This window comes from Nematolebias whitei, chromosome 21 (assembly GCF_014905685.2).
Source record: "Nematolebias whitei isolate Nwh7 chromosome 21, NemWhi1, whole genome shotgun sequence".
Classification (NCBI taxonomy): Eukaryota; Metazoa; Chordata; class Actinopteri; order Cyprinodontiformes; family Rivulidae; genus Nematolebias; species Nematolebias whitei.
In genome coordinates, this window is record NC_056518.1 from 35,380,954 (window position 1) to 35,395,914 (window position 14,961).

The following is a 14,961-nucleotide window of genomic DNA, read 5'->3' on the forward strand; positions in this document are numbered from 1 at the left end:
CAACCTGTTGAAGCAACCTGTTCCCCCGCTCGCCTGTGGGGGCGCTGCACCAAGAACTACTGAAAGAAACGACACAAAAACCTCTGAAGACACGTCTTCTTATTCTTCTGGAAATAAAAACAAAAACGGAGTGGCATCAAGTTTTATCAGTTTTAGGAGTTATATTTTGTCATTTTTCAACAATGGACTCAGCATGAGCAGAAGATGAGACAGAAGACCATGGAGAATATTGTTTTTCACACAAGTCAGCTGACGGCTCCATATAAGAGAAATGTGTGTTTGTCCTGCGCTGTACTCCACTTCCTGCTTGTGGAGCGGGGCTCGGTCTGTTTACATTCACACTGTACTGGACCCGCGCTGGAGTTCTCTTCTACCGGACCGAGACCTAGGTTTTAGCCCGGGCCAGAGTTCACCTTTTTGTTCCGTGACAGAGTCTGATGGCACGTTAACACCTACCTAAACGAACCGGACTTTCTAGGAAAACGAGCTAGAGTTCGATTAAAGCGACTAAACAGGGCTGGTGTGAATGCACCCTAACTCCATAACAGAACTCTCATCTTGAACAAGCATGAAGGCGACAGTGGAAAGAAAAACTCCCTCATGAGGAAGAAACCTTTAGCAGAACCAAGATCAGGACAAGAGGACCATCTGCTTTGACCGTCTGGGTTTTGTAGGAATAGATACACAATGGCAGGTCAAGAATCACATGTTAAGATAGAAATAGTATCAAATGAAAACTATTCAATTTTAACAATTAATTTAAGGACATGAGGTCAATTTGTCCTCTAGTAGTCTAAGTCTATAGCAGCATGACAAGCCGACCCTAACTATAGGATTTATCAAAAAGGAAAGTCTTAATCCCAGTCTTCAAACTGGACAATGTGTCAGCCTCATGGACAGAAACTGGAAGTTGGTTCCTCAAGAGAGGAGCCTGAGAACTGGAAGATCTTCCTCCCATTCTGCTACTGGAAACTCTAGGAACCACAAGTAAACCTGCAGTCTGACAGTGAAGTGCTCTGTTAGGAAAATATGGAACAATAAGATCTGTAATATAAGATGGAGCTAGGTTGTTGAGAGCTTTGTAGGTTAGAAGTAAGATTTTGAATTCTATTCTGGATTTGACAGGGAGCCAATGGAGAGAAGCTAAAACTGGAGAGATATAATCTCTCCCAGTAACTCCAGTTAAGACTCTGGCAGCAGCATTTTGGATCAACTGAAGACGTTTTAAAGAAGTATTTGGACACCCAGATAATAAACCATTGCAATAGTCCAGTCTAGACGTGACAAATGCATGGACCAGTTTTTCTGCATCATCTTTAGATCAGATGTTTCTAATGTTAGTGATATTACGCAGGTGGAAGAAGGTGGTTCTAGTAACGTTTTTAATGTGGGGGAAAAAAGACATGTCCTGATCAAAAATAACACCAAGATTTTTAACATAAGAGCTGGAGGACAAGTTTCAGAGAAACTGAGACGTTTATTTTCTAAACACAACGTCCCAGTGGCTTTTAACTCCCAAAATACATTAAAGACTGGTTCATCCCAAAGATCCAGTCCCCCGGCACAAACAGAGTAATGTTGTGTATGCTGTTCAGTGTCAGGAGGGCTGTGATCAGTCTTACATCGGGGAAACTACACAGCCACTGGCCAAAAGGATGGACCAGCACAGAAGATCAACATCATCAGGCCAGGACTCTGCGGTCTACACTCATCTCCAGGTCAGAGGTCACTCTTTCAGGGATGAAGATGTTCACATCCTGGACAGAGAGGAACGATGGTTTGAGAGAGGAGTAAAGGAGGCCATCTTTGTGAAAAGAAACCGTCCATCATTAAACAGGGGTGGAGCCTCCAGGTTCAACTGTCCCCCTCTTACAATGCTGTGATTGCTAGTATCACTCAGCCCTCTGTGAACAGTAAACAGCCATCAGGTGCTAATGATCCATTGTTAGGCTGATGGTCCTTCTTGAGCATGTGATCAGCTGGTTTTGGTTGTCAGCAGCAAACTGGTGAGCCACTCTGAGAAGGTGCTATTTAAGAGATTGAGCTGAAAACAGCACCTCAGACTGAGGAGGTCTCTCGGATGAGAGACGAAAGTTTCCACATTTTTTTGTTGCTTTTTTTTGTTGTTGTTGTTTTCTTGTTTTTTGAATGTCCAGAGGACCAGATTGAACTTTTTTTGGATACAAGGTCTGATGCTAAATGTTGTCAGTGGTTATGCTCCACAGGTTGGATGTGATGTGGAGGAGAAAGATCTGGATGAAGTTATAGAGAGTATTCCCAGGGAGGAGAGAGTGGTGATGGGAGCAGACCTGAATGTACATGTTGGTGAAGGAAACAGAGGGGATGAGGAAGTGATGGGTAGGTTTGGTGTCAAGGAAAGAAACCAGGAAGGACAGATGGTGGTGGATTTTACCAAGAGAATGGAAATGGCTGTAGTCAACACCTATTTCCAAAAGAGGGAGGAACATAGTGACCTATAAGAGTGGAGGAAGGAGTACGCAGGTCGACTACATTCTGTGTAGAAGAGGAAACCTGAGGGAGACTGGAGACTGTAAGGTTGTGGCAGGGGAGAGCGTGGCCAGACAGCATCGGATGGTTGTGTGTAGAATGACTGTTGTTGTGAAGAAGAGAAAAAGAGTAAAATCAGAGAAGAGGACCAAATGGTGGAAGATGAAGAAGGAAGAATGTTGTGAGAAATTCAGAGAAGAGCTGTTAAAGGCTCTGGGTGGTAAGAAAGAGCTTCCAGATGACTGGATTACTACAGCAACAGTAATTAGAGAGACAGGTAGGAAGGTACTTGGTGTGTCATTTGGACAGAGAATGGATGATCAGGAGACCTGGTGGTGGAATAGTGAAGTGCAGGAAGATGTTCAAAGAAAGAGGTTAGCCAAGAAGAAATATGACAGAGAGAGGACTGAAGAGAGGAGACAGGAATATAAGGAGATGGGATGTAGAGCAAAGAGGAATGTAGCTAAGGCAAAACAGAAGATGTATGATGAGTTGTATGGGAGACTGGACACTAACGAGGGCAAGAAGGACTTGTACCGATTGGCAAGACAGAGGGATCAGGCTGGAAAGGATATGCAGCAGGGTAGGCTTGTTAAAGATAGGAATGGTAATGTTCTAACAAGTGAGGAGAGTGTGACGAGAAGATGGAAGAAGTACTTTGAGGAACTAATGAATGAAGAGAATGAAAGAGAAAGAAGAGTAGAGGTCATAGAAACTGTGGACCAGGAAGTGGGAAAGATTAGTGAGGGTGAAGTCCAGAAAGCTCTGAAAAGAATGATGATGGGGAAGGCAGTAGGACCTGATGACATACCAGTGGAGGTTTGGAAATGTCTTGGAGAGATGGCAGTGAGGTTTTTGACTCAAATATTCAATAGCATATTTCAGGGTGAGAAAATGCCTGAGGAATGGAGAAGAAGTGTGCTGGTGGCCATTTTTAAGAACAAGGGTGATGTACAGAGTTGTAGCAACTACAGGGGAATTAAGTTGATGAGCCACATGATGAAGATCTGGGAGAGAGTTGTGGAAGCAAGACTTGGATGAGAGGTGACTATCTGTGAGCTTCAGTATGGTTTCATGCTGAGAAAGAGCACCACAGATCCATCTTTGATTTGAGGATGATGATGGAGAAGTACAGAGAGGGTCAGAAAGAACTCTATTGTGTCTTTGTGGATTTAGAAAAATCTTCTGAAAGGGTGCTGAGGGAGGAGGTGTGGTATTGCATGAGGAAATCTGGAGTGGCAGAAAGTATGTTAGACTGGTACAGGACATGTATGAGGACAGCAGGACATGTATGAGGACAGCAGGACATGTATGAGGACAGCAGGACAGTGGTGAGATGTGCTGTAGGAGTGACAGATGGCTTCACGGTGGAGGTGGGAGTGCATCAAGGATCAGCTCTGAGCCCCTTCTTGTTTGCTCTGGTGATGGACCGACTAATAGATGAGATCAGGTAAGAATCCCCATGGACGATGATGTTTGCAGATGACATTGTGATCTGTGGTGAGAACAGGGAGGGAGGCCGGTGGAACAGTGAGGCTACTAGGAGCAGAGGTCACAAAGGTGCAGGACTTCAAGTACTTGAGGTCCACTGTCCAGGAAAATGGGGAATGTGGTAAAGAGGTGAAGAAGAGAGTCCAGGCAGGATGGAGTGATGGAAAAAAGTTTCAGGAGTGATTTGTAATAAAAGGGTGTCAGCAAAGGTCAAAGGAAAAGTTTACAAGACAGTGGTGAGAGCAGCTATGTTGTATGGTCTGGAGACAGAGACATGGACAAAAAGACAGGAGACAGAACTGGAAGTGTCAGAAATGAAGATGTTGAGGTTCTCCTTAGGAGAGACAAGAATGGAGAAGATTAGGAATGAGATCATCAGAGGTACATTTGGACATGTCCAGAGGAGGGACGGTGGTTTGGACATGTCCAGCGGAGGGACAGTGGTTTGGACATGTCCAGAGGAGGGACAGTGGTTTGGACATGTCCAGAGGAGGGACAGTGGGTATATTGGTAGAAGGATGTTAGAAATGCAGCTGCAGGAAAAAGACAAAGAGGAGATATATGGATGCTGTTAGAGAGGACATGGAGGTAGTTGGAGTGAGGACAGAAGACAGAGTGAGGTGGAGGAGGATGACTCGCTGTGGCGACCTCTGAAGAGGGAAAAGCCGAAAGAAGAAGAAGAAGAGTTAAAATGTTGCTGATCAATTTGAATTTATTATTATTTATTGATTAGATTTTATTTTTCAGTGTCAAATGGTCAAAAATGTTTACATTTAAATAAAGATTTAATTATTTTTCAGGCAAATTGATGCAGTTTAATTAGTTTCTGTTACAGACTAAAACAATGTTAATAAAGTTATTCTTTGTTGTAAGTTGATCTATATATTCTTTTTTCTTTAATGTAATAAGGACACAGTGTTATACTGAGGTGTACTTATAACAAAATATAGACTAATGATACTATTTACAGTCGCGGCGGAGAGTTGGGGGGTGACATAAACTAATTGAGAAGCACTGCACTACGAGAAGGTGATGTTTATAAGACTGAGCTGAACACAGCTCCTCAGACTGAAGAAGTGTTCTGGATGAAAGACGAAACATTTCTACAATTTTTGTTTTTTGAACCGGTCCAGAGGACCAGGCTGAACTCAGATTTTCACACAAATTATTTCTTTGCAGATGATCACACAACTGACCAGCAACCGTTTTCTTTTATTACAATGAATATTATTCTTGTGGCAACACTGTTTCAAACCAGTTTGCTCATAAATGACTTTATGGTCACCATGGTCTCCATACACCTACGTTTCTCACTCCCTGAGGGACAAGTTAATGCGCAGCAGACAGAAACGCAGACTGAAAAATAAACCTGAAACAACTGACCACTGTGTAAAAACTAAGTTCTTGAGTCATTAACGACATGCACAAGCATTTTGATGCTTCTGTTGGAGATATGACGAGTTAAAAGATGCTCACTTCAAATTTTTTAAGATAATTTTTTGAGTGTAACTCAAGTTTATTGAAGTGTGTTGTACGTTCTCTGCACTCTTGGGGAATTTGAGAGAAAAGCACAAATCCTACATTAGTGAGAAACAGTTGAAATTACTATTAAACAGGATATATGTGGGTGCGATTCCGTGCATGATACAGTTCAACTTTATTTGCTACATTTTGCAAATGTTTGGCAGCAAGTCAAAAGAGATAAGGTTTTCTTGCAGTGAGACCTGGACTTTCTCAGAGAACAGAGACGAAACAGAGGCTGCACTGTTGAGTGGAAGAAGTGCGCTCCAGCTCCATTAGCTTTCGATGCCCACTAATGGGTGGAGGAGACAGGTTCTAAAAGGTTGGGTCATTAAGACCTCGGCATGCAGCAACGATTTGTTGCTTCTTCAGCCAACAGTGTGCTCTGATGTGCACTCAGTTCAAGGAAGAAGCAGACAGTGTCAGGGTATAAACAGCTTACAGCGATAGCCTGGAGTCTCTCCTCTTGTGACACCTCAGCCATTCTGAGAAAACAAAAAGACAAGATTTAGCAGCAGATAGTAAGAACCATACATTATGTTACACTCCTGAAGAACTTTCTAAAAGTACAGAATTAGCTCTTCATTTATTAATTTTTTTTTACCATACAAAGAGTTCAAAGTGATCGAGGTTAAATACTGCATCTGTCGGTTTTGTGTTAAGCTAGTGTCTCTTTCCTGTCAAGGCGAAGCAGTGTGTGCATGTGCAAGCTGTGCACGACTGGAGATTCCTGCTCTAATGGGTTCCAGACGACAGATCCAGGATGGAGGACGGACAGAAGCATGACTGACATCCAGAGGGGAGGGACTGCAACTGTTGCTAAACGGAGAAGAGACACAACTAGATCCATCCATCCATCCATCCATCCATAACTTTTATCCTCTAATTTTTTTTCGGGTCACAGGGGTCACTGGTGCCCATATCCAGCTATCACTGTGTGAAACGGACATCCATGACACTTCTCCAGACCACCACAGGGACACCGGGACAAGTCTCCAGTCACCCATAGGGACACCTGGACAGGTCTCCAGTCCATCACAGAGACACCTGGACGGGTCTCCAGTCCATCACAGGGACACTTGGACAGGTCTCCAGTCCATCACAGGGACACTTGGACAGGTCTCCAGTCCACCATAGGGACACCTGGACAGGTCTCCAGACCATCACAGACACCTGGACAGGTCTCCAGTCCATCACAGGGACACATGGAGACAAACGAGACAAACAACCATTCTCTCTCACACCTAGGAACAATTTAGAGTTACCAGTCAGTCTAACATGCATGTTTTTCGTCCGTGGGAGGAAACGTGAATACCCGGAGAAAACCCACGCATGCACAGAGAGAACATGCAAACTCCACCCAGAGAGATCCCCAGCCAGGATTTGAACCTGAAACCTTTATGCTGAGAGGTGGCAGCATTACCAACTGCGCCACCGTGCCACATTTCACCTTTCTCACCCATATTTTCAAGTATTTTTGAGGAGTTGAACCGGCGACCTTCCGATCACAGGCTCGCCTTCTCTGACCTCTGCGCCAACACTCCACGATATCAAGGATCAAGGTTTATTGTCATTCATATCTTATGTGGTATATACGGTGGAACAAATTTGTGTACACAGGATCCCAGTTACATCCAACAAAAGTATAAAACGTACAAAAACCAAAGAAATCGTCCATCATTAAACAGGTGTGGAGGCCTCCCGCGTTCAACTGTCCCCCTCTTACAATGCTGTTATTGCTAGTATCACTCAGCCTCCTGTGAATAGTAAACAGCCATCAGTGTGCTAATGATCCATTGTTAGGCTGATGGTCCTTCTTGAGCATGTGAGCAGCTGGTTTTGGTTGTCAGCAGCAAACTGGTTGAACCACTCTGAGAAGGTGCTATTTATAAGACTGAGCTGAATACAGCACCTCAGACTGAGGAAGTCTTTCGGATGAAAGACGAAACGTTTCTACTTTTTTTTTGTTTGTTTGTTTTTTGAATGTCCAGAGGAACAGACTTAACTTTTTTAGATTTTTCTACCTGGATTATTAAGCATGCATCAGGATGTAAAGAAAAATAGTAATAAGATCTAACATATGAACATTTGGACACCAGGAAGACTATAGCTATTGTTACGGTAATAGCTAATGGGGATCCATCCATCCATCCATCCATCCATTTTCTTCCACTTATCCGGGGTCGGGTCACAGGGGTAGCAGCTTAAGTAGGGAGGCCCAGACTTCCCTCTCCCCAGCCACTTGGGCCAGCTCCTCTGGGGGAATCCCAAGGCGTTCCCAGGCCAGCTGAGAAACATAGTCCCTCCAGCGTGTCCTGGGTCTTCCTCTGGGTGGGACGTGTCCGGAACACCTCACCAGGGAGGCGTTCTGGAGGCATCCTAAACGGATGCCCAAGCCACCTCAACTGGCTCCTCTCAACGTGGAGAAGCAACGGCTCTACTTTGAGTCTCTCCCGGATGATCAAGCTTCTCACCCTATCTCTAAGGGAGAGCCCAGACACCCTGAGGAGAAAACACATTTTGGCCGCTTGTATCCAAGATCCCGTTCTTTTGGTCACAATCCAAAGCTCATGACCATAGATGAGGGTAGGAACATAGATCGATCGGTAAATTGAGAGCTTCGCCTTTTGACTCAGCCCTCTCTTCACCACGACAGACCTGTACATTGCCCGCTACACTGCATACGCTGCACCTATCCGCCTATGGATCTCACGCTCCATTTTTCCCTCATTCATGAATAAGATCCCAAGATACTTGAACTCCTCCACTCTGGGCAGGAACTCCTCCCTGACCCGGAGAGGGCACTCTACCCTTTTCCGGCTCAAGACCATGGCCTGGGATTTGGAGGAACTGATCTTCATCCTGGCTGTGTCGCAGTCAGTTGCGAACCGCTCCAGTGAAAGCTCTAGATCACAATCTGATGAAGCCATCATCTGCAAAAAGCAGAGACTCGATCCTAAGGCTACCAAAATGGATCCCCTCAACACCTTGGCTGCGCCTAGAAATTCTGTCCATAAAAGTTATGAACAGAATCGGTGACAAAGGGCAACCTTGGCGGAGTCCAACTCTCACCGCGAATGAGGCCGACTTACTGACGGCAATGCGGACCAGGCTCTGACACCGGTCATACAGGGACCTAACAGCCTGTATCACAGTGCCTGGTACCCCGTACTCCCAGAGTACCCCCCACAGGGTTCCCCGAGAGACGGGGATGAACGCCTTCTCCAAGTCCACAAAGCACATGTAGACCGGTTGAGCAAACTCCCATGCACTCTCCAGGACCCTGCTGAGAGTGTAGAGCTGGTCCAGTGTTCCACGACAAGGACGAAAACCGCACTGCTCCTCCTGAATCTGAGGTTCGACTATCCGACGGACCCTCCTCGGGCCCACTCGGACTCAATGTCCCCACTTCCCCGGGAACATGTTCGAAGTTCTCCTGGAGGTGGGAGTTAAAGCTCTGTCTCACAGTAGACTCTGACAGACATTCCCAGCAAACCCTCACAATATATTTGGGCCTGCCAGGTCTGACCGGCATCCTCCCCCACCATCGGAGCCAACTCACCACCAGGTAGTGATCAGTGGACAGCTCCGCCCCTCTCTTCACCCGAGTGTCCAAGACATGTGGCTGCAGATCAGATGAGATGACAACGAAGTCGATCATCGAACTGCGGCCTAGGGTGTCCTGGTGCCAAGAGCACATATGGACACCTTTATGCTTGAACATGGTGTTTATGTTGTCAAATGAGGCAACTTTAAAAATTTCACTACAGCCTGATTTATGTTTGGACAGTTTTTGTCCTGTTGAGCTCTCTGAATTGTCAAAAATAATAACCTCATCCAAACCATCAACATGTCTGCTAGATACCAACCAGACTGTTTAAAGAGGTATTTCCCCTAATTAATGTCCACATTTTGGATCTACTTAATTTGTCTTTAATGGATGGTTATTTACCAAAGAGCTTTAAGGTTGCTGTAGTTAAACCTTTACTTAAGAAGTCTGATCTTGATTCAGAAATTCTGGCCAATTACAGACCTATATCTAATCTAACTTTCATCTCAAAAATTCTAGAGAAAATAGTTGCAGGTCAGTTGCGTGAACATCTACAAACCGGATTCCAAAACAGTTGGGACACTAAACAAATTGTGAATAAAAACTGAATGCAATGATGTGGAGGTGCCAACATCTAATATTTTATTCAGAATAGAACACAAATCACAGATCAAAAGTTTAAACTGAGAGAATGTATCATTTTAAGGGAAAAATCTGTTGTTTCCAAATATCATGGCGTCAACAAATCCCAAAAAAGTTGGGACAAGTCCATTTTTAACACAATGTGGCATCCCCCCTTCTTCTTACAACACTCAACAGACGTCTTGGGACACAGGAGACCAGTTTCTCAAGTTTAGAAATAGGAATGCTCTCCCATTCATGTCTAATACAGGCCTCTAACTGTTCAATCGTCTTGGGCCTTCTTTGTCGCACCTTCCTCTTTATGATGCGCCAAATGTTCTCTATAGATGAAAGATCTGGACTGCAGGCTGGACATTTCAGTATCTGGATCCTTCTACGTAGCCATAATGTTGTGATTGCTGCAGAATGTGGTCTGGCATTATCGTGTTGAAAAATGCAGGGTCTTTCCTGAAAGAGATGACGTCTAGATGGGAGCATATGTTGTTCTAGAACCTGAACATAGTTCTCTGCATTAATGGTGCCTTTCCAGACATGCAAGCTGCCCATGCCACAAGCGCTCATGCAACCCCATACCATCAGTGATGCAGGCTTCTGAATGGAGCGTTGATAACAACTTGGGCTATCCTTGTCCTCTCTGGTCCGGATGACATGGCGTCCCAGTGTTCCATAAAGAACTTCAAATCGTGACTCATCTGACCACAGAACAGTCTTCCATTTTGCCACACTCCATTTTAAATGACCCCTGGCCCAGTGCAAACGTCTGAGCTTGTGGAGCTTGCTTAGAAATGGCTTCCTCTTTGCACTGTAGAGTTTCAGCTGGCAACGGCGGATGGCACGGTGGATTGTGTTCACTGACAATGCTTTCTGGAAGTATTCCTGAGCCCATTCTGTTATTTCCTTGACAGTGGCATTCCTGTTTGAGGTGCAGTGACGTTTAAGGGCCCCGAGATCATGAGCATCCAGTAGAGTTTTACGGCCTTGACCCTTACGCACAGCGATTGTTCCAGATTCTCTGAATCTTTTGATGATGTTATGCACGGTTGATGATGATAACTTCAAAGTCTTTGCTATTTTACGCTGGGTAACACCATTCTGGTATTGCTGCACTATCTTTCTGCGCAACAGTGGTGGAATTGGTGATCCTCTTACCATCTTAGCTTCTGAGAGACACTGACACTCTGAGAAGCTCTTTTTATACCCAATCATGTTGTCAATTGACCTAATTAGTGTTAATTGGTCTTCCAGCTGTTAGTTATATGCACATTTTCCTTTTCCAGCCACTTATTGCTACTTGTCCCAACTTTTTTGGGATTTGTTGACACTGTGAAATTTTGAATCAACATATTTTTCCTTTAAAATGTTACATTTACTCAGATTACACTTTTGATCTGTTATCTGTTATATTACAAATAAAATATTGACATTTGCCATCTCCACGTCATTGCAATCAGTTTTTATCCACAATTTGTTTAGTGTCCCAACTTTTTTGGAATCCGGTTTGTAGATTGGACACAGTGTGAGAGTTGGAAAAAAAAATGACCTCGGTGCATGAAACGTCAACATACTGATGACATCATATACATTTATGCATGAGGAGGCCGACGAGGGCAGTGAGATGTCCGTGGACACTGCCATAAAGTCCCATATTCCTGATAAGAGATGGTGCAGTGTCTTTCAGCCAGCTCAACTCTGAACCAGATGTTCTCGGATTGGGGGGGGGGAAATAGGGTTAGACACAGTTGGCCAATTCAAGGCCGAGTGGGGAAGACAAATTCAGATAACACAATTACATACACACCTGGTCCAAAAAAATCTCCTTAGATGTTTTCTCTGCTTGATGCCAATGATTTGACCCTTCTCTCCCCCATCCAGAGGACTTCCTCAGTCTGCGGCCTGCTGACCAGATCTGTCCCATACGTAACCTTCACTTCTGTGTTTCAAGCCAACCTCCTGTTGGAATCTCAGAAATCAGCTTTGAACACGTGCAAACAGAGCACACTCAGACGACCAACTTGCTTTTCCCCATCCTGATGTGTTTGTCGGATGTCCGTCTTCATTTACTCCACAGCCAAGAAACGTTTGCTCTGGTACAATTTTTATTAGAAGCAGAGTAGAAGTTTCAAGTAACTACCAAAGATGCAACATTGTTTTTCTCGCTGCAAAAATCACCTTGTCGGCTTTAAGTGTCTGCACACCTTCTCATCAACTGTCGTCCTCACCAACCACTGAAACTGTCACGGTGACATTCAGCTACCTTGGGCAGTTCCTGGCTAATCCTCTCCTCATGGTGTCCTGGTCTGATCCACCAGCAGAACCCCAGAAAGATGAGTGAACCCAGCCCTCAGTCTGACCCGGTAAGAAGCAGAGACCCGGTGACATGATGCAACTTTGGGTCTGGTCATGTCAGTTTAGCTGATGCAACTTCATCAATCATTTCTTGACTTGCAGTGATAATAAATGACATGATCAGGTTCAGGTTTAGTTTATTTGTCCATCCATCCATCCATTTTCTTCCGCTTATCCGGGATCGGGTCGCGGGGGTAGCAGCCTAAACTCCTCCACTTGGGGCAGGACCTCCTCCCTGACGCGGAGAGGGCACTCTACTCTTTTCTGACTCAAGACCATGGCCTCGGATTCGGAGAAACTGATCCTCATCCTGGCCGCGTCACACTCTGCTGCAAACCGCTCCAGTGAAAGTTGTAGATCACGACCTGATGAAGCCAATAAGACCACATCATTTGCAAAAAACAGAGAAGCGATCTTAAGGCCACCAAAATGGATCCCCTCAACACCTTGGCTGCACCTAGAAATTCTGTCCATAAAAATTATGACCAGAATCGGTGACAAAGGGCAACCTTATCCCATTATCCCTACAACTATAAGTAGTGATGACTTCATGAGATTCTTTATAAATAAAATTATTTCAATTAGAGAGAAAATTCAAACCATCCTTCCTTCTACTATCTCTAGTCCCCTGTCAAATGAGACAACTTTAAAAATTTCACTAGAGCCTGATTTATGTTTGGACAGTTTTTGTCCTGTTGAGCTCTGAATTGTCAAAAATAATAACCTCATCCAAACCATCCACATGTCTGCTAGATCCCATCCCAACCAGACTGTTTAAAGAGGTATTTCCACTAATTAATGTCCACATTTTGGATCTACTTAATTTGTCTTTAATGGATGGTTATGTACCACAGAGCTTTAAGTTGCTGTAATTAAACCTTTACTTAAGAAGTCTGATCTTGATTCAGAAATTCTGGCCAATTATAGATCTATATCTAATCTAACTTTCATCTAAAAAAATGCTAGAGAAACTAGTTGCAGGTCAGTTGCGTGAACATCTACAAAGAAATAATCTGTTTGAAGAGTTTCAGTCAGGGTTTAGAGCTCATCATAGCACAGAAACAGCACTAGTAAAAGTCACTAATGATATTCTCATGGCCTCAGACAATGGACTTGTGTCTCTACTGGTCCTGTTAGACCTCAGTGCTGCATTTGATACAGTTGATCACAATGTTTTACTGCAGAGGCTTGAATATGATATTGGGATTACAGGAACGGCTCTAAAGTGGTTTATATCATGTCTATCTGATAGATTTAAGTTTGTAAATGTAAATAATAAATCCAAAAAAGTTCAATCTGGTCCTCTGGACATTCAAAAAAACAAAAAACAAAACAAAGCAAAAAAATCTAGAAACGTTTCGTCTCTCATCCTGAGGACTTCCTCAGTCTGAGGTGCTGTTTTCAGCTCAGTCTCTTAAATAGTACCTTCTCAGGGTGGATCAACCAGTTTTGCTGCTGACAACCAGAACCAGCTGATCACATGCTCAAGAAGGACCATCAGCCTAACAATGGGTCATTAGCACCTGATGGCTGTTTACTGTTCACAGAGGGCTGAGTGATACTAGCAATCACAGCATTGTAAGAGGGGGACAGTTGAACCTGGAGGCTCCGCCCCTGTTTAATGATGGACGGTTTCTTTTCACAAAGATGGCCTCCTTTACTCCTCTCTCAAACCATCGTTCCTCTCTGTCCAGGATGTGCACATCTTCATCCCTGAAAGAGTGACCGCTGGCCTGGAGATGAGTGTAGACCGCAGAATCCTGGCCTGATGATGTTGATCTTCTGTGCTGGGCCATCCTTTTGGCCAGTGGCTGTTTAGTTTCCCCGATGTAAGACTGATCACCCTCCTGACACTGAACAACATACACAATATTACTCTGTTTGTGCCGGGGGACTGGATCTTTGGGATGAACCAGTCTTTAATGTATTTTGGGGTTTAAAAGCCACTGGGACGTTATGTTTAGAAAACAAACGTCTCAGTTTCTCTGATACCCCCTCAACATACGGAATGACCACTGGTCTGGGTCTGGGTTCCTCCTTTTCACCTGATGGCTGACTGGAGTCCTGTTTGGGTTTCTTCTCTGCTTTCAGGAAGGCCCAGTTATGATATCCACATTTCTCTAGAGCCTGTTTTGTGTAGGATTTCTCCTTCTGCCTGGCTCCCGAGCTAGTGGGGATGCTGTCTGCTCTGTGATACAGAGTCCTGATGACTCCTAACTTGTGCTCCAAAGGGTGATGGGAGTCAAACTGCAAATACTGGTCTGTGTGGGTGGGTTTGCGGTACACCTCGGTTTGCAAATGTCCTCTATCGGAGACTGAGACCTCACAGTCCAAGAAAGCCAACTTGCCATTTTTTACATCTTCTCATGTGAACTTGATGTATTTATCCACAGAGTTGATGTGGTCAGTAAAATGTTGGACTTCCTGAGATTTAATTTTAACCCAGGTGTCATCAACATACCTGAACCAATGACTTGGTGGTGTCCCTGAAAAGGACGTCAAGGCTCTCTTTTCTACCTCCTCCATGTACAGGTTGGCAACAATAGGAGAAACTGGAGACCCCATAGCACACCCATGTTTCTGCCTATAATATTGCTCACTCTTTCAAGGATGAAGATGTTCACATCCTGGATAGAGAGGAACGATGGTTTTAGAGAGGAGTAAAGGAGGCCATCTTTGTGAAAAGAAACCGTCCATCATTAAACAGGGGTGGAGCCTCCAGGTTCAACTGTCCCCCTCTTACAATGCTGTGATTGCTAGTATCACTCAGCCCTCTGTGAACAGTAAACAGCCATCAGGTGCTAATGACCCATTGTTAGGCTGATGGTCCTTCTTGAGCATGTGATCAGCTGGTTTTGGTTGTCAGCAGCAAAACTGGTTGATCCACCCTGAGAAGGTACTAT

At 44.4% G+C, this 14,961-nt stretch overlaps 1 protein-coding gene across 1 annotated transcript in view; it reads right to left on the minus strand.

Annotated features, from left to right (window-relative positions):
- Nucleotides 1-14,961, minus strand: part of palm1b (paralemmin 1b) — a 59,113-nt gene that overhangs the window by 12,721 nt on the left and 31,431 nt on the right. Inside the window, exon 2 of the mRNA XM_037695528.1 lies at nucleotides 5,963-6,005. Coding sequence (XP_037551456.1) covers nucleotides 5,963-6,004 — 42 coding nt within the window. The 5' untranslated portion in view covers nucleotide 6,005. The remainder of the gene's footprint in view (nucleotides 1-5,962; nucleotides 6,006-14,961) is intronic.